Here is a 27,805-nt window from a genome sequence, read left to right on the forward strand (position 1 = left end):
AAAACAGACTGTGCATGTCAGCATTCTCTACCCTTTTTAGCAGAAGCTGTAGAAAAGCTTTTAGAAGTATTTCCCCTGTCAGAGTTTGACTCATTCTTTCATACTAAGAGGAAACATTTAAAGATCTTAGAATTTCTAGTTCCAGGAAAAATTATTTAGATTATGATGTACTTCTATTATCATTAACTCATCTCCCGTTTTAGCTCTTTTTTTATTCCAAATCATTATATACATTAACGTAATTCAGAGAACATCATAGCAGTTAAAGATGCAGATGTGATTACAGAATTAAATTAAATATTGTGAAATAACCAGTGGTGGGATTCAGCCGGTTCGCACTACTTCGGCAGAACTGGTAGCTAATTTTTTGTTGCTCAGGCCCAGAATGGACTTCCAGAAGCAGCATCCATGCAGAGAACCAGTTGTTTACATATTTGAATCCCACCACTGGAAATAACTCTTTTCAAGCCTGAGGTTTGGCGAAAGGAATAATCTTTTGCACTGTAGAGAAGAAATTTACAATCCAGACATTAAAGAATAGATTCAAAAGATGTGCTCTTTATCAATTTTGGAAATGTATAAATATATTAAAAATAAAAGATGGGGCAATGATTTTATATAGTCCAGATGTAATAATATACTAAAAATTGATTCTATATTAGTTCTATGCTGATAGAAATAAAAGTGATCTATGTTTTATGGTCCCTTTTTATTTCTTTAGTACTGTTGTACTGTTTTGGTTTGTTTATATTTTTGTTGTTACATTCCACTAAATTCTTAATAAATGTACATTTTAAAAACCAGTTAACACAAGTCATCCATTGTGATAAAATATGAACAACCTCACTGCTAGCACACAACACAAAATTAATATTTATGATGGGATGGAAGTTTCTTGGATATTGATACGAAGAAATGTATCCACAAGATGCAAAGGATTTTGGGGGGAAATTACGGTGCTTTGGGGTCCCGAGGAACATTTAATTATTTTCAGAAACAGCAATTTAAAAAAAAGAAAAGAAAAAGAAAAAGTATAAAAAACAACCCAAATTATCAGTTCATATAGAAACAGGAAGGAAAGTTCACAGATTTTATGAGTACGGAGAGAACTGTTTCTTCCCTTTATCTGAGGAATGTTTTTCTACAGAAACTCTCACTGAACTCATTCATTCTCAGGAAAGGAAATTATACATTTGATTAATGCATTTCAACAGTTTTGAAATAACAAGAAATTCTGCTGAGGCTAGCTGAGGAAATGCTTTATATTTCTGTTGTATTTATCTAAGTCTGAACAAAACTGGAACGATTAACTTGCAGGATGCTTGTGTTGGTCAGAAAAAGCAGGGATGGATGTATCACAGAGACAGGAAGTCATCACTGCACATCCCACAGAGAATTTGTTAATGTACTAAGTCCACGCTGTCATGGTCCGCACTGTGTTATGCAACGTTTATCCAAAAAAGTGATGTAGCAATAATTACCGAGCTGGATGTGCAATTGCACTGCTATTGTGAAAGAGCATAATTATCCTTGAACTTAGGAACAATCTAAAAAACAAACTGTACTCAGGAAGAAGTTATTTTAAAAGAAATTGCTTACTGATGCCAATGCAGAGAAAATATCATTGCTAAAACAGTACATCTAGTGTCTTGCTCATTCATTACAACCAAAGAGGAAGATGGCAGAATAAAATGTTTTCTTCTCGCTTGTTAAAATTTTCACCTCCTCATGGAAACAAGTTCAAGTCAGTCATTCAGTTCCAAAACTGACATAAATTAGACTTTTTGATAAACAAGGAAGCTTATATTCCTATCAATGTATATTGTTACTTGAAAATCCTTACTTTCAGAATAGCATAAGCACCAATAAATTACCTTTCTGCCACCATTATAAAAAGACAAGCATGGAGATGAAAGCCTCCATTATCTAATGGCCTCTCAGATTCCCTCCATAACAATATACAATTGCTTATATATAATCTTTCATTTTTATATTTGCAATATATTTCTTAATACTGTCCATTAACAGAGTTGTTGGATGTTTCACAAATTAGACCTGAAAAATATATCCTTCTTTGAAATTCAACATATTTTTAGTCCAGCACATGCTGAGAATGGACACAGACTAGTAATGTGCATTTCCAGTAGTATGTATAGCAGGATCAGTGAATGAAACCACATTAACACAACTCTTCTACTATTAGTATCTGACAAAGCATGAGTAGCAGCAAAGGAATTGTTGAAAACAACCATAATGTAGCTACAAACTTCCTTCTTCTGCCCACAAATCCAATAGACACTTTAATATACAGCCTCTCTGGTATTTTCCCACACACACTAAAAGAAACCAGTGTCCTGGAAAGTAAAAACACACAATTACTGCAGTGTTTTAAAAGCAAAAGGACACTATTTCACTGCACAATAAATAGCACCATTCAGAGAGGCTTTTCAAAATTGAAAAAATGGTTCTCTACGCTGCATGTCAGGACTTCATATTAAAAGATCAATATGACTTTTGATTTTGTAGCAGTGAATGAGAGGAGCCTTCAAGTTAAATTATTGAGTGTCAACACTTGCAACTTTCCCACGTTCAGATATTGTTCTTCTATAGTCACTTATAGATTGTTCTTAATATCTATTGCCTGGCTTAATCACTGAACTAACACTTAGCTAGCCACTAGATTTCACATTTTGTTTTCAATTTGCTAAAACAGATCTTGTCTCCCCAACAGTTAGTACTGATTATATATTGTTTTGACATAATGTTGAAACTGATATTTAAAATGTATGCATGTTTACTTATTTAAAATGCATATTTCTATTAGAAAATTTACAAAATAACTTTCGTCCAGTCTCCAATCTTCGCTTCCTTGCGAAGGTTGTTGAGAGCGTGGTGGCGCACCAACTTCCTCAGATCCTGGATGAAGCGGTTTATCTAGACCTGTACCAATCGGGTTTCAGGCCGGGCTACAGCACGGAGACGGCATTGGTCGCTCTGATGAATGATCTCTGGAGAGCCCGGGACAGGGGCTATTCCTCTGTCCTAGTCTTATTAGACCTCTCGGCGGCTTTCGATACCATCGACCATGGTATCTTGCTGCGACGCCTCAGGGGACTGGGAGTGGGAGGCACGGTTCTGCGTTGGTTCTCCTCCTTTCTCCAGGGTCGCTCGCAGTCGGTGCTGACAGGGGGACAGAGGTCGACCCCGAGGCCTCTCGCTTGCGGAGTCCCTCAGGGGTCGGTCCTCTCGCCTCTCCTGTTCAACATCTACATGAAACCGCTGGGTGAGATCATTCGCAGTTTTGGAGTAGGGTTCCATCAGTATGCTGATGACACCCAGCTTTTTATCTCAACTCCAAACAATATCAGTGATGCCCTAGACGTGATGTCCCGCTGCCTGAAAGCGGTCCGGGAATGGATGGGGAGGAACAGGCTTCAACTGAACCCGGACAAGACTGAATGGCTGTACGTTCCGGCAAACCAGGATATTCAGAATGTCCCATTGCTTAACATCGGGGACATGTTACTACCCCCTGTTGATAGGGCCCGCAACCTGGGTGTCCTCCTAGACTCGCAGCTCTCCCTAGAAGACCACATAGGAGCTGTGACCAAGGGGGCCTTCTCCCGGGTTCGACTAGTTCGCCAACTACGGCCTTATCTAGACCTGGATTCCTTACGTACAGTCACCCATGCCCTTGTGACCTCTCGCCTAGACTATTGTAACGCTCTCTACATGGGGCTGCCCTTGAGATCCACTCGGAAGCTTCAGCTGGTGCAAAGTGCAGCGGCACGGACACTCTTGGGAGCCTCCCGATACTCCCATATCACACCTCTCCTCCGTGCGCTGCACTGGCTCCCGGTTGCCTTCCGAGTGAAGTTCAAGGTGCTAACAATGACATACAAAGCCCTACATGGCATGGGTCCGGACTACCTACGGGAGCACCTTCTGCCGATGTCAGCACCCCACCGTCCTGTGCGCTCCCACAGAGAGGGCCTCCTCAGGGTGCCACCGCTCAAGGAATGTCGGCTGGTGGCCCCCAGGGGGAGGGCATTCTCAGTGGGTGCGCCGGCCCTCTGGAACAGTTTACCAACCGAAATCCGGATGGCCCCCGACCTCCGTACCTTCCGTCGCGACTTAAAAACTTTCCTGTTCCAGCAGTCCGGCCTGGCATGATAGCGTTAATTGGGGTCCCAGTTTGTTTTCACTATTGTTTTTATTACTTTTTATTGTTCATCTGTATACCTTCCTTCCTCTGTACACCGCCCCGAGTCCCTCGGGAGAAGGGCGGTTTATAAAAACTAATAAATAAAATAAATAAATAAATAAAATAATGTAAAAACATGTGAGTGAACACAAACAAAACTGATACAGCTACAATATACAAATCAAAAATTTAAGAACAGTTTTACATAAAAGACAAATAATGTACCTGCAAAGTGTTATTCAGCAAATCAAAATCACTGTATCTTCGTATAATCTGCAAAATAACATTTTATTAGTTGGGTACAACTCATTCAAATACTCTTTTAAAACTCATCTAAGGTGTAATTCAAACATAGGTTCAAAATTCTCCTGTTGGCCCACATCTGGAAGATTTCATGACAAGAAGGAGAAATGCCAATGTCAGATACAAAATATTTCGGGGGTTGGAAAAAATGAAAACTGGTTTCTCCTCATAATAGAGTATGCACAGGGAAATTTAATGGGCTTTTGCTTGACTAATGACATGAATAATGAGTAATTATTCCCACATGCATTTATAAAATTGGGTCTCCTTTGCCAGGAACAAAGGGAAGTAAGGGGCAGCTTGAGAAAGGTATTTAAAAATTAGGTATGGTTGAGATAACAGACTTTTTCTTCATTCTCCCATACGTACTGCTAAAATCTGAGGTAACTTAAACTGTTTAATTTCAGGACCAATAGAAGGAAAAACTTGTTCATGCAATGGACAGTTAAGCTGAGGAATTCACTGCCAGCAGTTGTGTTATGGTAGTCAATTTAGGTAATTTTAAAAGATGACTGGATAGGTTCCTGGAAGATAAGACTATCAATGATTCCTGATATTAATAGCTGTTTACTATTTTAAGGCACATGCCCGAAAACTGCTCTCCTGGAGAAGAATATCAAAAAGAAAATCTGTAGCGTCTGGCAACATTAAGACTTGTGACTTCTCAAATATATCTGGTCCATCACAAAGAACGCTGGACTAGCTGAGATTGTGATCTAATCCAGCAGGACTCTTTATAGAGTCTCATGTGGAATCTGTGCCTCTGGAATAACTAATATTTGCAACGATGCTAATTAGCAGCACGCTCTGTCTTTTTGAAATGAAATATAGGATCAGCTTCTTAAAACAACATTGAAAATTCCGGCACTCTCACATATCAAAGCAACAGGCCTGCATTTCAAAGGATGAAGCTATTGTCTCTCTCCCTGAGGGGGCTACATATTTTCCTTTACTTCCTTTACTCCTCTTATCAGCTGTAAAACCATTTCTTCTTTGTATTTGTGACAGTCAAGTATACTACATGTCTTTGATCAATATCATGAATAAGAATTATGCAGCCTTATAACTCTTCCTCACGGCTGTTCTGGATGCAAGAGACCAGTGATTCGTTATAACCTGCCAGCTTTAGAAATAATAAAAAAGAGTTACTGGATCTTCTCCGGTAGTTAGAATTTCATGGATGAGTTTTCTCCCCAAGAGAAAAGGTATAAAAGCAACAGTTTAAAGATATTTGAAAAAAGAGAAAAAGAAGAGAAAGATGATTAAGGTCGTCTTTCTCCTAGAGCAGCAGATGGAAAAAAAATCATTGTTAACAGCACAGAGCTTCCTATTCACTCCATATTAGATTGGTCAGACTCAGAATCAGGTAGCACCAACCTACTTTCATCAAGACAGACAATGCAAAGAATCTGGCTGCTGTTCATATCCTTTAGGCGAAAGGACTTTTGTTTTACAAAAACAATAATAATAAATTTGGAAGGGACCTTGGGTCATCTAATCCAACCCCCTACTCAGGCAGGAAACCCTGGCCTCTACCATTTCAGACAAATGGCCGTCCAGTCTCTTCTTAAAAACTTCCAGTGTTTAAATAAAGCTTTTGGAAGGGCTCTATTCTGCCATCATCTGCTGGCCCTGGCTCTATGCTTGTGGCATACTGTAGTATGGACTTCATAATTTGAGAGACGACAGGAATAATGAAATAATTGTCAGCTGGTCATGTCCTGGAGTTATTCTTTAAAATGTAGTATCCTTATTACTAGGGGATGCAGTGGGTTAGGACGCTGAGCTTGTCAATCAGATGGTCGGCAGTTTGGCGGGTCGAATCCCGAGTGCCGCGTAACAGAGTGAGCACCTGTTACTCGTCCCAGCTTCTGCCAGCCTAGCAGTACGAAAGCACGTAAAAATGCAAGTGGAAAAATAGGGACCACTACGGTGGGAAGGTAACTGAGCCTTGGTGGAGCAGTGGGCTAATGCCTCCTTAAGTAACACCAGCTGCCTGCAATTAGTGCAGGTTCGACTCCCACCAGGCTCACGGTTGACTCAGCCTTCCATCCTTCCGAGGTAGGTAAAATGAGGACCCAGATTGTTGGGGGCAATAAGCTGACTTTGTAAAAATGCTGCTTGGGGGGGTCCGAAAGCCCTAATAAGCAGGCATATACATAGAATGAAGGCTATTGCTGAGCACATTGATTTGTGCTTCTTAGATTGTAAGCCGCCCTGAGTCTTCGGAGAAGGGCGGGATATAAATGAGATTTTAAAAAAAACAGTGTTCCGTGCGCCTTTGGCGTCTAGTCATGCCGGCCACATGACCACGGAGACGTCCTCGGACAAGCGCTGGCTCTTCGGCTTTGAAACGGAGATGAGCACCAGCCCCTAGAGTTGGAAACGACTAGCACGCATGTGCAGGGGAACCTCTACCTTTACCTTTTTATCCTTATTACTAGCAAACCACAGAAAAAAAGATCTTATAAAAGTATAGGTTTAACAGTAATGAACAGAATTCAGTTTATCTCACAGGCACTGGGGCTCTTATCCCAATTTCAATAAGATCAGGGGGAGGAGAATCTATACAGGTAGTCCTGGATTTACAATTGGTCACTTAACAATCATTGGGAGTTATGACAGGCTTTTAAAACAGCTACTTACAACCTGTCACATTTCAGGCCCTTGGCAACCGGCTTGTATTTACAATTTGTTTCCTGCTGGTCTGTGCTCATTGGATATGTTGGATTTGTTTAACAACCTTATGGTTTGCTAAAATTAATGACCGTGTTGTTCACTTAACAACCATTTTATGACCATTATAAAAAGGGTCATAAAATCAAATTTGGTCTTGATTTATGATCACAACAACTTATGATCAAACTCCAGACTCTGTTGTGGTAGTAAGTCCAGAACTACCTGTAATAGACTTTGGCTTTACTGGTCTTAATTACTTTAGAAATATCTAAAAACTAGTGATGATTTAACATGAACCGAGTTATGGCAAAAGAAGACTGAATGTGAGAAAGAGAAAGCAGAAATTCTCCAAAGCTATTCTCTAAAGCGCCCAAAGGCAGGACAAGAAGCAATGGATGGAAACTGATCAAGGAGAGAAGCAACCTAGAACTAAGGAGAAACTTCCTGACAGTTAGAACAATTAACCAGTGGAACAAACTACCTCCAGAAGCTGTGAATGCTCCAACACTGGAAGTTTTTAAGAAGAGACTGGACAGCCATTTGTCCAAAATGGTATAGGGTTTCCTGCCTGAGCAGGGGGTTGGACTAGATGACCTCCAAGGTCCCTTCCAATTATTATTATTATTATTATTATTATTATTATTATTATTATTATTATTATTATTATTATTATTATTATTATTATTTAATGAGCTAAGCTCTGATCTTACATCACAATTTCTTTCATTCAAAAATTATTTATACCAAATGATTCTAAAAACCCTGAAGTTATACGGTGAAAACATTGGATTATAATAGTTAAGTTGAAAAAAAAAGTTATAATTTATATTAAGAATTCAAGAAGTTACCTGCCAGCTGTTTTCCATTGAAATCCCTCTTTGTACACGAATAATATATTCCTAGAAATTAGAACACAATTAACATACATTATTTGATCTGTCAAATGAAATTCAATACTGCTTTTAAAATAATTTCAATGTATGAATGGATTAAGACTAACAGGCCCTTTAAAAGCCACTACACTCTTCAGCAGGGGTCTTCAAACGTGGCCCTTTTATGACTTGTGGACTTCAACTCCCAGAATTCTGGGAGTTGAAGTCCACAAGTCATAAAAGGGCCACGTTTGAAGACTCCTGATCTTGAGCTTGGTATCTAGACAACTATATATTTTTCAATGTTACATTAGAGTCCCATCTTGCAGCCTACTCACTTCTTTCTACTAGTTTATCAGGGCATGTTTTATTTCATTTCTTCACCTACTTCTTAGTTGACATTGCAATGCATTGAACAGTTGCATCCATCACTATAAAATGAAAATCTCTCCTGTTCAACTTTTAGGATGGACAAGACAGTTCATGCCCCACAGGGTCATCATTTCAGAGATATTTACTCACGTAAACATAGAAACAAAATTACCATGGGTGGGCAAAAAACAGTGGGAGCAAGAGTGACTTTTGACTTCCTGCTGGCTTCCCCATTGAGGTTTCTTGTGGGAATCTGGCAGGGAACATTGGAAATTTCCTTCCCTTCCCACAGGCAGGGAAGTGGCGAAAGTGAGGGAAGGATTGGGAGACTGGCTGAGAAACTGTCACGGAATGTCGAAAATGAAGATCACATGACCACATTAGTAACCAGTAGCACCGAAGAAGCCACAACTTTCCTCAGGAATCATGGCTCCTGGATTTTGGACACATCTTGTAATTTAGTCCATTTTAGATACCTTGGTTCAAAAATTGTTGCCCTATGAAGTACCATTTCACCCTGGTCATGACAATGTGAGTTTTAGTAGTATACATGCTTGGGGGGGGGAGGGGTCCTCCTAGAAATTTCACACCAGTGGAATTAGGCCAGACATATCTGCTAATTGGGATAAAAACTATGATAAATTTAAACAAAGTATTAAAATGCAGAAACATCACAATAACAATAAAGGAATCAACTATCAGGGCCATGTAGCATGTCAGTATAAAAGCTGAATCATCAGAAAGGCTGAGTGAAGCCAACTTGATAGTTCTGAATTGTGGTGCTAGAATAAATTGCTGAGAATACTTTGGACCATAAAGAGAACTTTGTCACTGAGGTCACAAGCATAAGCTTTCAAGGTCCCAAAGAAGCAGTTACAGGTAATCCTTGGTTAACAATGGTAATTGAGACTGGGAACTCCTTCACCAAGCAACACAGTCATAAAGTATGACATCACTGATTACACCAACTTACCACAGTTGTAGTTGTTATGTAACTCCTGACAGTTATTAGATGCAACATCATGTGATCCTTATTTGCAACCTTCTGCTGGCTTCTCCATTGACTTTGCTCATCAGAAGCCAGCACTGAAGGTCACAAATGGCACTTGTGTGACCACAGGATGCTACGATGGCCACAACAATGAGGACTGGCCATAAGTCTTCTCATTTAGCACTATCCTAATTTCAAACAGTCTCTGAACAAATGTTTGTTATCCAAGGACTACCTCTACTGAAAGGCAAACTTAGCAAACTGATGTGCACTGTGTCAAAGGAGGAAGACAACTGTGTGACAACAATATCCAGATGGATGTTTCTGCCACTATGTCTTAATACTGCATTCCTAATCCATTAAAAACAGGAAATTTCAAGTAAAAAAGAATTTTACATACACACACACACAAAAAAAAAACCTCATGAATGTTATACCAAGTATTACCTCACATGACAATTCTTCTTGAACATATACTCCTCCTTCACCTCTACTGGATGGACCACTACAGACAGTCCTCAACTTACAACCACAATTAAGCTCAAATTTTCTATTGTTAAGTGAGACATTTATTAAGTGAGTTTTGTCCCATTTATGACCTTTCTTGCCACAGTTGTTAAGTGAATCACCACAGCTGATAAGTTAGAACACAGCTGCTAAGTGAATCTGCCTTCCCCATTGATTTTGCTTGTCAGAAGGTTGCAAAAGGGGACTGCATGACCTTGGGACACCATCCAAAATATGAGGCAGTTGCCCTGCATCTGAATTTTGATCACATAACCAAGGGAATGCTACAAAGGTTGTAAGTGTGAAAAATGGTGATAAGTCACTTTTTTCAGTGCCTTTGTAACTTTGAACAGTCACTAAATGAACTGTTGTAATTTAAAAAAAAGGTAAAGGTTCCCCCGCACATACGTGCTAGTCGTTTCCAACTCTAGGGGCCGGTGCTCATCTCCGTTTCAAAGCCGAAGAGCCAGCGCTTGTCCGAGGACGTCTCCGTGGTCATGTGGCCGGCATGACTAGACGCCAATGGCGCACGGAACGCTGTTACCTTCCCACCGTAGTGGTCCCTGTTTTTCTACTTGCATTTTTATGTGCTTTCGAACTGCTAGGTTGGCAGAAGCTGGGATGAGTAACAGGCGCTCACTCTGCTACGCGGCACTTGGGATTTGACCTGCCAAACTGCCAATCTTCTGATCGACAAGTTCAGCATCCTAACCCACTGAGCCACCGCGTCCCTTGTAAGTTAAGGACTACCTATATTACTATGAGAACTCCAATACTGCACAATACTAAAGACAAAAAACATGCAAAACACCCTAACATTTCTGTGTAATATAACATCCTATGAAATATTTCTTCTGCCTTCTGCAATAGAATATTTGCTTAACAAATAATTATACAGTACATTTTAACAGATAATTAAGCAAATAATAATTCATAATCTGCCTAGCTACGATTGAAGGAAAAATCTTACCAAAGATCTAATGATAAATTATGGTTCCATGTGACCACAATATATTCATTTCTATTTACCTATTGAATAACCCACTACAGAAGACCCTGGGCTGCATGTAACATTAAAAACAATGTAAAAAAAAGAAATAAAACATTCAATTAATCTATGAGCGATAGAGTTGCTAGTTTATCATGTAAAAGGCACATTTTCTCTCTGGCATCACTGATTATAATAAAATATTAGTATTACAGAGAGATTAACTATCCAAAAAAACACTTCAACAAGTAAAACATATTATTAGGAAAGGGGCTAATAAATTGAATGACTTTATTTGCAGGCAATTAACTGAATGAATAATTTATTGAGCCTAATAATATAAAACTAAATAAAGCTGAATAAGCCAAATAAAATAAGGAGCAATTAAAGGAGTAAACCAGCAATCTGAGATTAGATCAGGACAAAAGCTTAGTACAAGTAAATCAACTTATCTTAGCTACACAGGAAAAGAAAACTTTGTATTTACAAGTCATTTACAGCCCTTATTTCAATATTCTCAAAACTACCGGTTGATTGCCCTGCAGTCCCTAAGGGCATATTTCCTGACTCAGTACTGAAGCTAAACAGGTCTGGGACAGCTCAGCATTCAAATATGGAATTACACAGAACAAAACAGAAATATAAATGAATAAATCATTCAGAGATGTGAACAAGCCCAAATGTGGTCACACATGACTAAACCCCCGCCTACTTTTGTCTTGCCTTCCAAAATTCATGTAATATCATATGATGCTAGCCTGTCCCATTGCTCTCGCGCAAGTCATTTGCTCACTGATCATGTGATAAAAGCAACCATGATCAAAGATCTGCTGTGTTCATAAGTGAAGAGTATGACTGATACATTCATCAGAAGAAACTACCAGATAATTGATAACTGCTTAGCATAATGTAGTGTAACATTTAACTAAGATCTATTACGGTTCACGGTACTCATGGATGGACTGAAATGAAATAGCTTCCTGTTGTTGTTAAAAAGGTTAGGGAATATTTTTTCCCAATGCCCACACACTGAAAACACATTTTTATTCAGAAAACTCATATGATATTAGCTCTTTTAGGAAGCCAATTTTCACATATTTAAAGTCAAGTTTACGGAAAACAAGGTAGTGAACTGACTGTTCAAACTCGCTGGAACAGCAAATCAGAATTGAATATTCAATTACAAGCCAGATGTTTTCTGCAGGGCTATCAAAAAGGAGGTCAATTATGTTTTATGAATGGTATGGCAAATGTGTCAACATTTTTGATTCAGTGGCTGCTTCTGCAATTTTGAGAACATGCTGTGAACATTCTCAGAAAGTGTCTTAGAAGGCCTGCCTATTCACAAAATATGTCATGGATGGTTCAGTTAAAAGCACGACCAGAATTCAGACTAATGAGATTTCTACCCCTTATTTATTATAGGCCCCCACAATCACTTTATTACTAGTGCTTATCTTCAGTTTTGTTTTTTTCTGGACAGCTGGTCATTTTTTCCACCAAAGTATTTGTCTATAACTATCTGATAAGGATGCTGTCAACGCTGCTAACATCGGATGTTTTTGCATTGACAGCAGATGCAGATGTAGCCATTTTCTTCTTTTCGCTTTTAGAGTTAGATGATATTGGGAAGGGGGGTAATGTGCATGAGAATCCAGCTAGACCAGGGGTCAGCAACCTGAAACAGTGAAAGAGCCACTCAGAACCAGTTCCCTCAGAAAAGGAAAAACTGGGAGCCGCAAAAAAATGTGTGCACATGCGCATACATACGCACATGCGCAGAACAGGGTTTGACTGAAGAGTGAAGCCAAGGCGAGATATGCACCTACCCTGCATATTTGAATTGATTGAACTTTTTTAGTCCCACTTTTTTTTTTTTTGGACTGCACATGGCAGAGGACTGGGAGCTGCAGGAGACGAACCTAGTGTGAGAACCAAGGTTATTGAAATAAGAGATGATAATGAATTGGTGGGCTGGAGAGCTGGAGGGAAAGCCCGTGATTCAAACTAATTGGGGAATGTGATTTATGATTGTTAATTGGAGGAGGGAATTGTGCTTTAATACTATGTGGTCAGGGGAGGGGAATTCAGTTTTTGGCTTCAATTATGTTAGTACCGATGTTATGCTACTCGAATATTCTTTAAGGCAGACGTGTCAAACTTGCGACGTCACGTGATGTCGTGCAACATATTGGAGCTTTTTCGCCATTGCCAGCAATTGGGTGGGTGTGGTTTCCCAGTGACGCATCTGGCCCATGGGCCAGCAGTTTGACACCCCTGCTTTAAGGTAAACAATGCCTCAAAGTTCTTTGAAGAGTTCCATCTGTCGGAACCATGACAGATGCTTATGAAGGCTAGGTGGGGTCCACAGAAAATTTGTAAATAAAGAGACCAGTATTTAGAAAATTAGTTTGCAACATGCTTTTTTTTGCATAGGCTCAATTCAATTAAGAATAGAGCTGGAAGGGACCTTAGAGGTGTTCTAGTAGTCCAACCCACCACTCAAGCAGGAGACTCTATACCATTTCAGAAAAATGGCTGTCCAGTCTCTTCTTAAAAACCTCCAGTGATGAAGCACCCACAACTTCTGAAGGCAAGATGTTCCACTGGTTAATTGTTCTCACTGTTAGGAAGTTTCTCCTTAATTCCAGGTTGCTTCTCTCCTTGAATAGTTTCCATCCATTTTTTCTTGTCTTGCCTTCTTGATGCTTTGGAAAATCAGTTGACCCCCTCTTCCTTCTGGCAAATCTTTTCTCATTTAACATGATTAATGAAAACTATCTTAAAAAAAATAAAAGGATGTACTAGGCACCAAAAGGAGGAATCCTTTTACACTGTATTGTCCACTCTGATATTTATTTTTATCCTTCCATTATTTTTATAAATATCTCAAGGGAGTGATTATACCCTATACTCCTTCCTCCACCTATTTTCACAACAACCTGGTAAAGTGAGTTGGGCTGAGAAACTGACTGACCCAAAGTCACCAAACCAGTTTTCATGCCTAAGGTAGGATTAAAACACACTCCTGGTTTCTAGGCCAGCACCTTAACCACTATACCAGGGGTAGGCAACCTTGGCTCTTTTATGACTTGTGGACTTCAACTCCCAGAATTCCTAAGCAGCCATGCCACAAGTTATAAAAGAGCCAAGGTTGCCTACCCCTGCACTATACCAAACCATCCGCCTGTCTATCTGTCCATCTGTCTGCCTGCCTCCCTCTTTCTCTCCCATTTGTTTTTATATACCAACTATTGAAACTTGTACCGTAGGGGAATCCTAAGTGGAGTGCAGAGCGCAGAACAACAGATCCTGCAGTCAAGCCAGTCAAAATACTAAAAGAAAGCAGCAGCAAACCTTCCAACAGAATCTAGCATCAATTAAGTATCATCAGTACTGCAAATCCTATTCAGAATACACATTATAGGGACTTTTGTTCCTGGACACAAATGGAAGTTGATCAGTGCACTATTCTATCCTAACCTAACACTGATGCAACCTGACATTAATGTTTACATACACAAACATTACACACCTCCCCAGTTCAGTTTTGACAATGAGGCACAACTCATAGTAGAATCTTGCTTAAAGAAGCATATATAAGCAAAGAAGCATTGATCTAAGATTGACAGACATTGATGAAGATATTGATGAAGAGTGTAAATAATTATGTAAATTTTGACCAACAAAACCCAAATATGCATCTCATTGGTGTCACATTTCTACTTTGCAATGCCTTTCTCTCTTTTCTTGAAATGCTAATAGCAACACACCAACTCTATACTCTTCCTTGCCACTCTTCATAAGATTTAGCGCCCAAGCTCCTTACTATCTTTGTCCCTCTTCTCTGCATTCTATCTCCTTAGCGTCCTTTTTTTTTGTATTATGGCAACCAGAACTGAACACAGTATTCCAGATGCCATCTGAACAATGCATATTGTCATTTTTTGAGGTCATGGCATTTACCTTTCTTTACTGATGCAGCCCAACACTACATTGGCTCTTTTGCCAACTACAGTATATTGCTGGCTCATATTTAATCTATAATCTACCAGGATTTCCAGCTCCCTTGTACAAGTATCTCTCCTAAGCTGCGTACCACCTTTCTGCCTTTGTGTGGAACCTTGTATTTCTTACCACTGAACAACATTTCAAGTCAGTCAAGAGCCTATCTTCTGGCATGTTAACAATTTCCCCTCCCCACAGCTTTAAGTCAAATTTAATGAGCATCCCTTCTGTTCCCTCATTTAGTTCATCTATGAAGTAATTGAAGTGTTAGATGTTTTTTGTGCCAGCCATGGCAGTTCCCCAAAAAGGTCATCAGATGGGAGCAAAGAGGCATCTTTGCTCCCACTGGTGGGTCAGGGGTCCCCGGCCCCTGCAGCCCCATTGGCGAGAGTTAATTGGTAAGGGAGGGGCTGAGGACCCCCATAAAAACTCTGCTCAGGGGCTGCTCTCTCTCTGCTCTCTTTGTTCTCTCTTCTGCTTGCTTGCTTGCTGATCCATGAGCTCAATCCAGGCATGGATGCCTCCATGCCAGGGAACTCTTTCTATTTACTTTATCGTTAAATAAAGCTTTGACTGATTGCATCCCTGCGTGATGCCTTTTACTTGGAAGCACCTTAACGAACCATCGATCTCGTGAGGCCATCTCACATGAAGGGTGCTCAGCCAAACCCTGAAGTACCCCACTGCATACTACTTCATGTCCACCATGCATTAGCTATGGCTGTTCAGCCAAATATGAATCAATTTTTGGCAGCGTGACTATCCATTCCCTATTGTTCCAGTTTATCAAGAAGGAGGCTGTGCTTACTGAAATCACATGTCAAATGCCTTACTGAAATCTAAATGGACTACAGCATTTCCTTTATCCACAAATACTGTGACACTGTCAAAGATTTATCAGACATAACCTGTTTTAACACATCAATGCTGGTTTCTGGTTATCACCTTGTTCATTTCTTAGTACTTGCAAACTCACTTCCTGGTTATTTTTCTGACACTTTCTTAGTACAGGATAAGTTCAAAACTTAAGATAGTTCAAAGGGGGGGTTATTACTACAAGAAATATACATTATGACCTGGATATTTGAAAAAAATAGAAGTCAATAGAATTATAAAATGTAAAGAGTGGTGTTTGAAGATCATTTAGTTTAACCCCCTGCCTAGTGGAAGAATAATTTATTAAATCATCCCTGATGGGCAAGTAGGATTTTTTTAGGATTATTAAATAATTAAACATATATGGTAAATCTATAAAAATAATGAAATCTCATCCATTTTCATGACTATTTCAGTGTTTCATTTGTGTAGTACTGACAGTCTGGAAAACAGTATCTGTTACAAAGGTGCTTCCTGCCCTAATGGCTTTCATTAGTTGCTAAAGGCCAAGAGAAGGGTTTACAGGCAGGTTATTTATGGCTTATAATAATGAGCCTAACTTTCTATTCTGTGCTGGTAAAAAGCTAAAATTGCAAAACAGCAGTTTCTGGTTCCCTTATGTAATTCACATAAAACCTTATTAACTTGGGTATTGGTATATTCCCACTGTAAAAGATAACAAATTCTTAAGTATCTGATGCTGAGTAATTTGGACATATCAGTGATGAAGTGGGAGATAGAGAGAGCAATGCCACCTTATTTCAAGAATTCTTAGATCCTTCTATTGAGTAGACCATTATAATTTGTTAAGAGTTATGGATGGATGGATGGATGGATGGATGGATGGATGGATGGATGGATGGACTCTGTAACCATTCGCTATGAAGTGTTTTATATTTCCAGTTGCAATACTATCTGGTTTAGCAGATAACACCATATGGGAGTCTTACATAGAAAAGGATTAAAATGAAAAGTTACAGTCACTACTATAGAGGCAAAAATTAGGAGTCTGGTAACACCTTTTCAGAGTAATGTATTTTATTAAAAGGTGTAGGCCAGGGGTGTCAAACTCGCAACGTCACATGTGTCGCAACATATCGTGATTTTTTCCCCATTGCCGGCAATGGGGTGGGCATGGTTTCGGCATGACGCATCCGGCCCGCGGACCAGCAGTTTTATACCTATGGTGTAGGTTTTCATGACGTGAGCTCACTTTATCAGATGCACAGAGTGGCCAAACTGATGTAAAAATTAAATTGGGTGTAGGAGGGGAAAACAGATTGGTTTGGTGGAGCAGTGGGCTAATGCCTCCTTAAGTAACACCAGCTGCCTACAATTAGTGCAGGTTCGAGTCCCACCAGGCTCAAGGTTGACTCAGCCTTCCATCCTTCCGAGGTAGGTAAAATGAGGACCCAGATTGTTGGGGGCAATAAGCTGACTTTGTAATAATGCCGCTTGGGGGGGGGGGCGGCGAAAGCCCTAATAAGCAGGCATATACATAGAATGAAGGCTATTGCTAAGCACATTGGTTTGTGCTTAAATTGTAAGCCACCCTGAGTCTTTGGAAAAGGGCGGGATATAAATGGGATTAAAATAAAATAAAAAATACACAGGTTAGCTGTGAGCCAGACAAGTATCTTATTAATTAACAACTAAAATATGTTAAAAACTTTATTTCTTGAGATCTTTTGATGTTTCAGTAATCCCCTGCTGTTATAGTCTCCATTTTCAAAATGGTCCCTTTGAGATCTGCAATAGCATGCTGTGGAAGTTGAAATACTCTGATATACTCTGAAATGCTGTGTCTTTTTTTGAGTCTTGCTGTCAAGACTTGTGTCCATTAATTCTTTTGTACCAAATTTGTCTCATTCATCCTACACAGAATTTAAAGGGGCATTGCTTGCAGGTGATAGCATATATTATATATTGGAGAAAGCTTCTGAAGGCATCTTCAATTTTGCATGTTTTTTGTTGGGGCCTAGAATGGCTCTGTTGGTGTAGATATGGAGACAAGTAGGTATCTGGGTTGGTAACAGGGTCTGGATCACATGTTAGCATAATTGTCTCTTATTGCTTGAGAGTAACTGCTCAGGCGGGATGGTTGCCTATATGCATTTCTATTTATTTCTACAAAATGATGAAAATGCCACCAATCAATCTCAAATAAAGGAGGGGCTTCAGGGAATAATAGTTTCTCAACATTTTTGGTGGCTAAAGTAGCACTGTTAAGAAGATTACCCATGGAATTCAGTCTTCTAAGGAATCTATGGTATCTTTTATGCAGCTGGGAATGCTGGTGCCTTAATGTCTGTGTAGAGCCCATGAAACATGATAGTCCAGTGGTGATTGTTTCAATGGTTGAGACAATGGGACAGACCGGATTGTCTGGTTTGTGTATTTTGGGAAGTAGGTATATTTCCAGTAGATACTGTCTTGTATGTCCTAAGGAAATTCTTTCATCAGATTATGTAGTTCTGTTTTATGTTCAGGTAGTCCTTGATTTACAACTGTTCACTTAACATGTGATGTTCCACCTGATCTACCTAGGCGGTACTTACAACCTAGATTTGATGTTCTGATTGTCATCCCCCAATGTTGTATAAACACACTTCAGGTACTCTGCAACTGGGATGCATTTACGGGCCAGATGCAGTGTCCCATGGTCATGTGACTGTTTTTAAGAATTGTTTTGCTGAAACAATTTTGTTTTCAGCAGAATTACACTGGTTAACAACCACTATATTTGCTTTACAATCACTGCATTTAACAACTGCTGCAAAAAATGTCATAAAAATGCGTCAGTCACAATTGACCCACTTTACAACCATCACAAATTACAACCAAATTACAACCAGCTCCATTAGGGCTGTAACTTGAAAACAACTTGTATTGCTGTGAAATCTGAGAAGTTGGTATGCCAAGGTGTTGGAGAGTTGCTTCTCAGCTTCCTTGATATAATTTGTCTTATTCTAACCAGGGCTCCCTCCTTTGTCAGCTTATTTGACTTTGAGGCCATTATATTCAAGTCCTTCAATAGCATTTTGCTCTACTCTGCTGAGATTATTGAATAAGGGAGTTTTTTTTATGGATTATTGTGGGGTTAACTCGTTGGTGAAAACATTCAATGTAGGAGGGAGAATAGCTTGGTAACAAAAACCTAAGCAAGCAGGACAAGGTTGCTCTGGTATTAAATTTCCAAAATTATTATGCCACTTTCATATATAAAAAGGCAGCAAACATACCTAATACTCCTATTTTCCCGTGAGATGGGTTGGGTTAAGAGACAGTGACTGGGCCAAAGTCACCCAGCTGGCTTTCAGGCCTAATATAGGCCCAGAACTCCAAGTGTCCTGGTTTCTAGGCCAGCACCTTAATCACTAAAACTTGGCTTCCCCTTTATTGTAAAATAAAGGTAAAAGTTTTCCCTGCCCTGTCACATCCGACTCCACTTCCTAGTCGAGGGAGCCATTGCTTTCTTTCCTCCTCCCCATTAGGTCCACCAATCTCACCAATTCTGCAAGTAAAAATGGCACTGAAAAAAAACACCTCAAGTTATTAGCTCCTATTGCAAAACATATTCAAAACTGATTGGTCAATATTGGGCAATAAAGAGCATAACCAAGCAGCAATAACTATATTCAAAATACCTTAGATTTACCTTTTATACCATTTAATTTTTAAGTTTTCTTTTTAGTATGAGCAACATTTTAAATTATTGGTAATCCAATCTGCTGCTATCCAAAAAGACTCATTCCACAAAGACAAAGAAATACATATGTTTGCTTATTTTTTTCCTTCACTAAAATCTATCTGAATACCATGGTTAACACCATCTAAACATATCTACATTGGTCTTTAAAAAGGCAATTAAAATTGGCTTTTCCCTCAGGCTTTGGAGCTTGGAGCTTTGCAGGAGATGGATATATGGTTTCCTGGTTGCCTATTAATGTTTTGGATTTTAACTGAATTGTTCATCTTGTTTTTTAATTTGTTATATACCACCCACGCAGAGTCACAATGTCTGAGTTGGTTGGCTCTATAAATTAAAGTTGCTTTCAGAAGAGTACTAGATCAGATTAACTTTTTCCTGTGCTCAGCTAAAATACATTGCATTTTCAAAGTTTATCCTTAACCCCAGTAGGCTTTTATTTCTCCTTTTCTAGCTGGCCTTTCAATCAGGGTTTCCAGCTGAATCTAAGAACATTTCCCTCCTCAAATCACTTTCCAGGAAATGAATCGCTTCTGTTGGCTTGCCACTTTTTTATATGCAACCCTTGCTAGAAAATATTATACAACAACCCACATATTACACGTAGTAGCAAATCATCAAACACCCATCCTGTTAACCTATGTACTTTAAAAGGGCAAGCTATCCCCAGGGCAATCCAGTCCTGTCACATGTAGCAGCGTGATTTCCATAACGCGTTCGTTATCGTTTTAATCACTGATTACCAGGGGAACCGGGTAAAAATTTACTCCAGGTAAACACCGTTTTCAGACGCGTCTTATTCCCGATTTAAAACCCTTTACAAATTACTCTGCACCTACGTTTACCAACACTTGGCGTGACCGCCCACTGTATCCAAGCGTAAAAGCGGCCCCGCCGCGAAACTCTACGGGGCGCCTGCTTGCTTTTCATTCAGAAGAAACAGACTCGGCCGAAATTTGAACCCGCGTCTCTCCGGGAAGGAGCTCAATTGCCCGGATCAAACTGCGTCCTCGCTCCCTTGGAAAGGCTCCTTCGCGCCCACGCCTGCAACCAACCTTTCCCAATCAGGGCCCTTCCAGATCATGGGTTGCAGTTCGACTCCCATAACGCCTGGCCGGGACCCCAGCTCCGCAAGACGTGCCGGATGCTGGAAAAACCAGGGCAGCGCCGAGCAATACTCCGACGGATCTCCCGCACCCGCTCACAACTCTCCGTGTCGCGCTCGCGGCTTCTTCCAGGGCACCCCCACGCCCGCGAGCCGCCCCCGGGTGCAGCCGCCGCGCTCGTGCCGCAGACCAGCCGGGCCCACCCGCCCCGCTCGCCTGGCTCACCGTGTGCGAATGCAGGCTCTGACTCGCCTCGATGACGGCTGTCAGCGGCACCGTATCGTCCAGCAGCACTTTCCCTGCCGCCGGCTTCTCCATAAAGGCCATGCCGACCGCCGGGGGCAAAAGCCCAGCGCCCCTCGCGGTGCCTCGCAGGCAGCTCCCTCCGGTTCTGAGCGACTCCGGCGGCTGTCAACACAGGAACCGCCTGTCCGGAGCCGTCCCTCCTCCGGGTCTTAAAGGCGGTGGAGTAGGCAGCGCCGGGCGCCCTCCCCCGGCCAAGGGAGGGCCCCGCGACGTCAGCCTGGCCGGTGCAGCGCTTGGGCGAGGAAAGCCGGGAGGAGACTGAGGCCCTGCCTTGCAATAGACTGCGAGCGTGCAAGCAGCCCACCGCTCCGTTGCAAAACCCTATTTTCAATTTCGTTTACTCCTCCTGCACGTTGAGTTGCCCGGAACAGAGAAAACAACGCGTAGTATTTTAGGGTCTGACGCATTGTGGCCAAAGAGTTCGCGGTTTCGTGGGAGGCGAGGAGTTTTATCCTCCCTGTAGCAAGGCCGCGTATACTGTTATAGCACATGCCTCGTCTTGGAAAGTTAAAAACGGCGAAGGATGCCTAAGAAAAGTGAGGATGAGTGGGGCAGGTGAGATTGGCAACTTGAAATGGTGGCCTGGCTCAGGATTAAAATCACAGAAACGTTTTGGTTTTGATGCTGATTCATCATTCTTGCGTGTTGCCCCAGAGATCAGGACATTTGAGAAAATATGTGACAACTTATTCCCCTAACCTCTTAACAGTCTTCTATTCAGTGTTTCTCAACCTTGGTGAAGTTAAGATGTGTAGATGTCAATTCCCAGAATTTCCCAGACAGTACCTGGCTTGGGAATTTTAAGAATTAAAGTCCACACATCTTAATGTTGCCAAGATTGAGAAACATTTTTATATGCTGTTGATAAATTGCATGATTTTGGAACATAGGGCTTATGGAGGAAAATATTTGGAAAATGCCAGTTTCTATTTATACAAAAAAAGACTTGCATAAATGGGCAAAGCTATGCTGTATTGTATTGTTCTAGGAAACAATTCCTGAAATGTTTAAGGAGACTAATAGTGTGTTTAAGTAAATTAATCAGTTTTAGCCAGCAAAGATTGTCTTAAGCCAGGTTTGAAATAACATCCAATGTAATGTATGGAAAATTTGGCATGTTAACTTTCCTGATATGTACAAAGAAAAGTTTTAAATTGGGGAATGTAACATGCCATAAGACATAATCTTATTCAGAAGTTATGTAGGGCTTTTAAAATAAAAGCAGTCATCTGTAAAAATTGGACAAAGATCACCCTCCTGCACACAATGCTCCTGTTAACTATAGTGCAGGTGTGTCTTATATTGGTTAATTTTTTGGACAATGTTTTTATTGTAGCGTACAGAGGCTGAGAATTAATCAACCGTTTCCTAGAGAAACAAAACTTAGATGGTAAAGAGTAGAACAAAGGAAAGTGAAAGTTAAGTAGTTCAACTATAGTGTCATGCCAACTTTCACTTATTTTAAGATGCATCTTGATTTAAAACTTTTAAAAAAGCGAACAGTAAATTAAAACATTGTGGTATTCTCTTGTGCAAAGCTTTATAAACTAAACTAAACTACATTAACTATGATCTTTTTAAAAAAAACTTTCCCAGTTTAACATGCTTGTAATGGATTGAAAACAAAAACAAACTTTGCTAGTATTTGATGAGTCCAGGAAAGGATTAAGAGGTCTGCTGGAACAGGTCTGCTGGAACTGATCCAAGCTCCTACTCAATAGTGTAGTAGGGTGCTATTGAAGGATAACTGTTCAGTCTCTCTTTAAGTAGCTCAAACTATAGAAAACAACTCATTCTGTTAAGTATCAGCTATTAATGTTAGCCAGAATCTTTTCTTGCATTTTTCAGTCATACTTCCTGCATGAACAGGTCTTAAATGCTTAACAGCAGTGAACATGTCTCCCTGTAATCTTGTCTTTGTGATAAACATACAATACTCTGATTTTTTTTAAAACTTTGTTTAACTTGTTGGTTGTCCTCCATTTCCTGAATGACACAGAGGCAATACTGCAACCACCATAGAATCTAATGGAACTTTAATCCTATTCAACAGTTATTTAAAATGTATGGGCTTTACCAGTTGGTTTACACCTTCAGCCTTCCTAAATTGAATGGAAGAGAGATTGAAAACCATTTGTGGAATGGGGAGATCTAAGTGCATTTCCTCCAACCAAAATCAACCTTTCCAAAACAGACAGGAAAGAATGTGCATGTTTCTTCACTTCTGTAACATTTTTCCATTATGACATTGTGCTGCAGAGCACCCTTCATCTGGAAATTCAGTTTGTCCCAATACTGATAGCCATCCAGAATCAGATAGAGATCTTGCTTAATTATGAGAATATAGTAAACACTATATTTGCCTCTTCTCTTTTTACAGTGTTTTTACATTGAATGTTAAGGGGTGAGAGGGTTCTATTATTTATAATTGTGCTATGGACAATTTTTTAACCATGGATGCTCGTGTTTGTGTTACCAAGAAAATTATGATTGTGGCACTGTAGAAATTTTTAATAAAGAAATATGCATTAGGGGTGGAAACAACACACAGAGCCTGGATTTGTCTTCAGGGTTTTTGAAGTTATGCCAGGAACAAATCTTACTAATAGCTTTTCTCATGATCTAAATTTTTTTTTTAATTCCATTTATATCCCGCCCTTCTCCGAAGACTCAGGGCGGCTTACAAGCTTAGCAGTAGCCTTCATTCTATGTATATGCCTGCTTATTAGGGCTATATTATACATATATTAATGCTAATAGGTGAGAGTATGTTCCATAGGTGCTCATAGTTGTAGGTAGTTATGGGCTGCTTTTCACACTGCAGGCAAGACAAGATCTTCTATGTACCATTTGCCAAAACTTGTGCAATACCGTATACAAACAGGGTTGTTTACACACAAGGTCATGGAAGCTAGGATACATAACGTTCTTTATCCTGAGAACAACATTTCTCAGTGTGCCTTAATTATTCCTCATTTGTTACCTGGCCACTGTCTCTAAGGAATATTAAAAATCCTAGGAAGATGAAATACTCGACAGACAACTAAATACAATATTCTACCAGTTACCTAATGGATTCATTAAATTAATATTTTCACAACATTTACAGCTGTTTCGGTGTCTTGCGTTATTTCTCTTCTCTGCAGAAAGCTACAGAAACAGAAAAGCTACATTATGTTTTTTTCCCATTGCCGGAGCTGGGGTGGCCGGGGTTTCGGCATCACTCATCCGGCCTGTAGGCCAGCAGTTTGACACTCCTGGAATAGATGAAAAGAGTTATAATAGCTTACAAACAAATCATCTGACTATATAAATGGCTTCTGACTTTTCAGTTTCAGAGACACACCCATTTATGTTACTACGCTTGTTCTTTCACACATGCAAATAAGAACTTTCTTTGGAAAACAAGGGTGTAATGATCACCTTTTGATCCTTTTCACCTTTCATAATTACCTTTCTTTCAAAAAAAGCTTTGAAACCATTCTTAAAAGTGATCTGGAAAGTCAAAGGAACTACATTTCAAGAAAGTATAATTTTAAAGGATAAGTTATGTTGATATTCAGTAACTGCTTTGTGAATAACTGCCTACTGACACCTGTGTGGCCATATGTGGTGAGGTTGAAAAATAGGCAGAAAGAGGTTGTGAGTTACCCCCTCACGTCATGAATTCTAATCATGAAAACAACCCTGATTTGGTCACTGCTTTTTTTCTTCAGTGGAAAAACAAAAAGGAAACGACTGTCTCCAATGTAGAAAATAGTTGCTTGAAATAGTTGAAGTGGTTTCAGCTGAATTAATTTACTGGGGATAGGGGATGTCTGAGCCTTACTTTACCAAGCAGAGTCAAGTATCTTTGTTAGCCAAGAGCATCCCTGATCATCTTTGACAGATACAATATTTGACAAAAATGTGATAGTAGCCCATGTATTATCTTCAGTAGATTAGATGAATGTTAATATATTCCATAAGGCTGGTTTGTGTCTGCAACCAGAATGTATACTTTGGCTAATTACTTAGTGGAGTCCTTTACCAAAGGTGTAACATCTGTGCTTGTCAATTAACTACTGAGGGACTTTTTAAAAGCCTGAAGTGTTTAGGTACAGAACATCTGAGAAATTATTGACTTCTGATTTGACTTATCTTTATATTCTAGAGATGATATTCTGTTGATACACTGTGTCTGTACTACAGAGAGAAAGTTTCCCATGGAGTATTGCAAAGGATAAGAATTAGGTGGGCCCAGACTATGAAATGGCTTCCTTTCCTCAGCCACCATTACAACAATTAACGTTTTCCAAGAGCAATTCTATTTTTACTGTTTATAACCTTTATGTAAATCATTTCTGATATATATAATGAACAGAAGTATATTATGATTTTAGATCTGTAAAACAGTTTTATTTCATCAATTATTCAATCCTAATTAGGTTTGTTGGCATTTATGTTGATAGAGATTGATTTATTCATGATTGAATGTTTTGACATGCTTTGATTAATGCCTGTTGTTTTTATAATTGGGTAGGTTATAAAAGCTCCAAAAATAAATTTTACCATTAGCTTGGGAGACCAGGAAAATACAAATTAAACTATTAATAGAATAAGCATTATATTTAAATTGTGAGCTGGGAAAACTGCTGGAGTATATTATTTAAAGCTCAGCACAGTCCCACTGTGCAGAAAGCAAAGAAGAACTAAAGAGCCTCTTGTTGCGGGTGAAGAAGGAGTGCGCAAAAGTTGGGTTGAAACTTAACATTAAGAAAACCAAGATCATGGCATCCGGCCCTCTCAATTCCTGGCAAATAGATGGGGAAGAAATGGAGGTAGTGACAGATTTTATTTTCCTGGGCTCCAAGATCACTGCAGATGGCAACTGTAGCCAAGAAATTAAAAGACACTTGCTCCTGGGGAGGAAAGCCATGGCAAATCTAGACAGCACACTAAAAAGCAGAGACATCACCCTGTCAACAAAAGTGCATATAGTCAAGGCTATGGTCTTCCCAGTTGCAATGTATGGCAGTGAAAACTGGACCATAAGAAAGGCTGAGCGCCAAAGAATTGAGGCCTTTGAACTGTGGTGCTGGAGAAGACTCCTGCGAGTCCCTTGGACTGCAAGGCAATCAAACTGATCAGTCCTAGAGGAGATCAACCCTGACTGCTCTTTAGAAGGCCAGATCCTGATGCTAAAACTCAAATACTTTGGCCACCTAATGAGGAGGAAGGACTCCCTGGAGAAGAGCCTAATGCTGGGAAAGATTGAGGGCAATAGAAGATGGGGATGACAGAGAATGAGGTGGCTGGATGGAGTCACTGAAGCAGTAGGCATGAGCTTAAATGGACTCCAGAAGATGGTAGAGGACAGGAAGGCCTGGAGGAACGTTGTACATAGGGTCGCGATGGGTCGGACACGACTTCGCAGCTAACAACAACAGTCCCACTGCTAGGAGATATGGAGGTCTGTAGCATTGTAGGGTTTTTGAGTTTAATAAAAATGAAAGGTCAAGATAAGTTATTGCTGACTTGATTACTACAAAGGAAATAGGATATGCCAGAATATTAAGTCCTATGGACCTCAGTATCATTCTGAATAACTTGAAAAAAATATAAAACAACTTTTCAACACCTGAGCATCATTTGGCATTTACAGTTTGGCTCAAAGCCTGAAAAAAATTCACCCATCTAAATGGATCAATGACAGATGAGAGCTTGCTGGCATTCATGGATAATTCATAGATTGGCAATTCCTGAATACTTAATAGCAGCTATTTTGAGGTCTGCATTAGACTGGTTGATTTCCTGTGGCATTTCAGGGAATAACTTACAAGATTCGTGTTAGAAGAATGCTTTGGATGTACAAAAACCAAGAGCTAGCTAAATCAGACAGAGATTCAGAATGTAACCTCTTTGCCAGCTTACCCAGAAAATAATATTTTTCAATAATCATGATGGATCCCTTGCAGGGTCGTGCTGAGGAATTTAGCCAACATCTGCTGAACAAAATCGCTCAGATCCGGACCAGTCTGGATTCCAACTGGGCAGAGTCTGACGATGAGAACATGGACAGTCTTGTTGATGTTATCTGGGAAGAGTTCGATCCTGTGACTCTGGATGAGGTAGAAAGGATCATGAGGAAGCTAAGCTCCACTACATCCTTATTGGACCCGTGCCCCTCCTAGCTGGTTTATGCGGCTCGGGATGGGACACGAGGCTGGATCCATGCAGTGGTAACTGCTTCATTAAAAGAGGGCAGTTTCCCCGCAGCCTTGAAAGAAGCGGTGGTGAGACCCTTCCTCAAAAAGCCTTCCCTGGACCCAGCTGTTTTAAACAACTTTCGCCTGGTCTCCAACCTTCGCTTTCTTGCGAAGGTTGTTGAGAGCGTAGTGGCGTATCAGCTTCCTCTGTTCCTTGAAGATACTGATTATCTAGACCCGTACCTCCCTTCATGGATTACTGCCTTGTCGTGGCGAAGGGGCTTGCGTAATTCAATGAAGCTACGAGCTATGCCGTGCAGGGCCACCCAAGACGGACAGGTCATAGCCGAGAGTTCTGACAAAACGTGATCCACTGGAGAAGGAAATGGCAACCCACTCCAGTATCTTTGCCATGAAAACCCTATGGACAGTACCAAAAGGCAAAACGATATGACGCTGGAAGATGAGCCCCTCAGGTCGGAAGGCGTCCAATATGCTACTGGGGAAGAGCAGAGGGCTAGTACTAGTAGCGCCAGAAAGAATGAAGCGACTGGGCCAAAGCCGAAAGGACGCTCAGCTGTGGATGTGTCTGGTGGTGAAAGGAAAGTCCGATGCTGTAAAGATTTTTTCTCCATAGGAACCTGGAATGTAAGATCCATGAATCAAGGAAAGCTGGATGTGGTCAAACAAGAGATG

General features: G+C 40.2%; 1 protein-coding gene across 7 annotated transcripts in view; it reads right to left on the reverse strand.

The window, feature by feature from the left end:
* Positions 1 to 21,466, reverse strand: part of PXK (PX domain containing serine/threonine kinase like) — a 59,682-nt gene extending 38,216 nt beyond the window's left edge. For 6 of the 7 annotated variants that reach the window (XR_014025431.1, XM_081320044.1, XM_081320043.1 and 3 more), the window contains exons 1-3: positions 20,841 to 21,466; positions 8,035 to 8,085; positions 4,430 to 4,477 (exon numbers count right to left, since the gene is read on the reverse strand). Coding sequence is in view for 5 of the 7 variants with exons in the window: in XM_081320044.1 (XP_081176170.1) it covers positions 4,430 to 4,477; positions 8,035 to 8,085; positions 20,841 to 20,942 (201 nt within the window). In the remaining 2 variants the exon portion in view is untranslated. The remainder of the gene's footprint in view (positions 1 to 4,429; positions 4,478 to 8,034; positions 8,086 to 20,840) is intronic. The other variant, XM_081320048.1, reaches the window with a different exon arrangement.
* Between the last annotated feature and the right edge of the window lie 6,339 nt (positions 21,467 to 27,805).

The sequence above is a fragment of the Vipera berus genome (assembly GCF_964194415.1).
Source record: "Vipera berus genome assembly, chromosome: 2".
NCBI classification, from domain to species: domain Eukaryota; kingdom Metazoa; phylum Chordata; class Lepidosauria; order Squamata; family Viperidae; genus Vipera; species Vipera berus.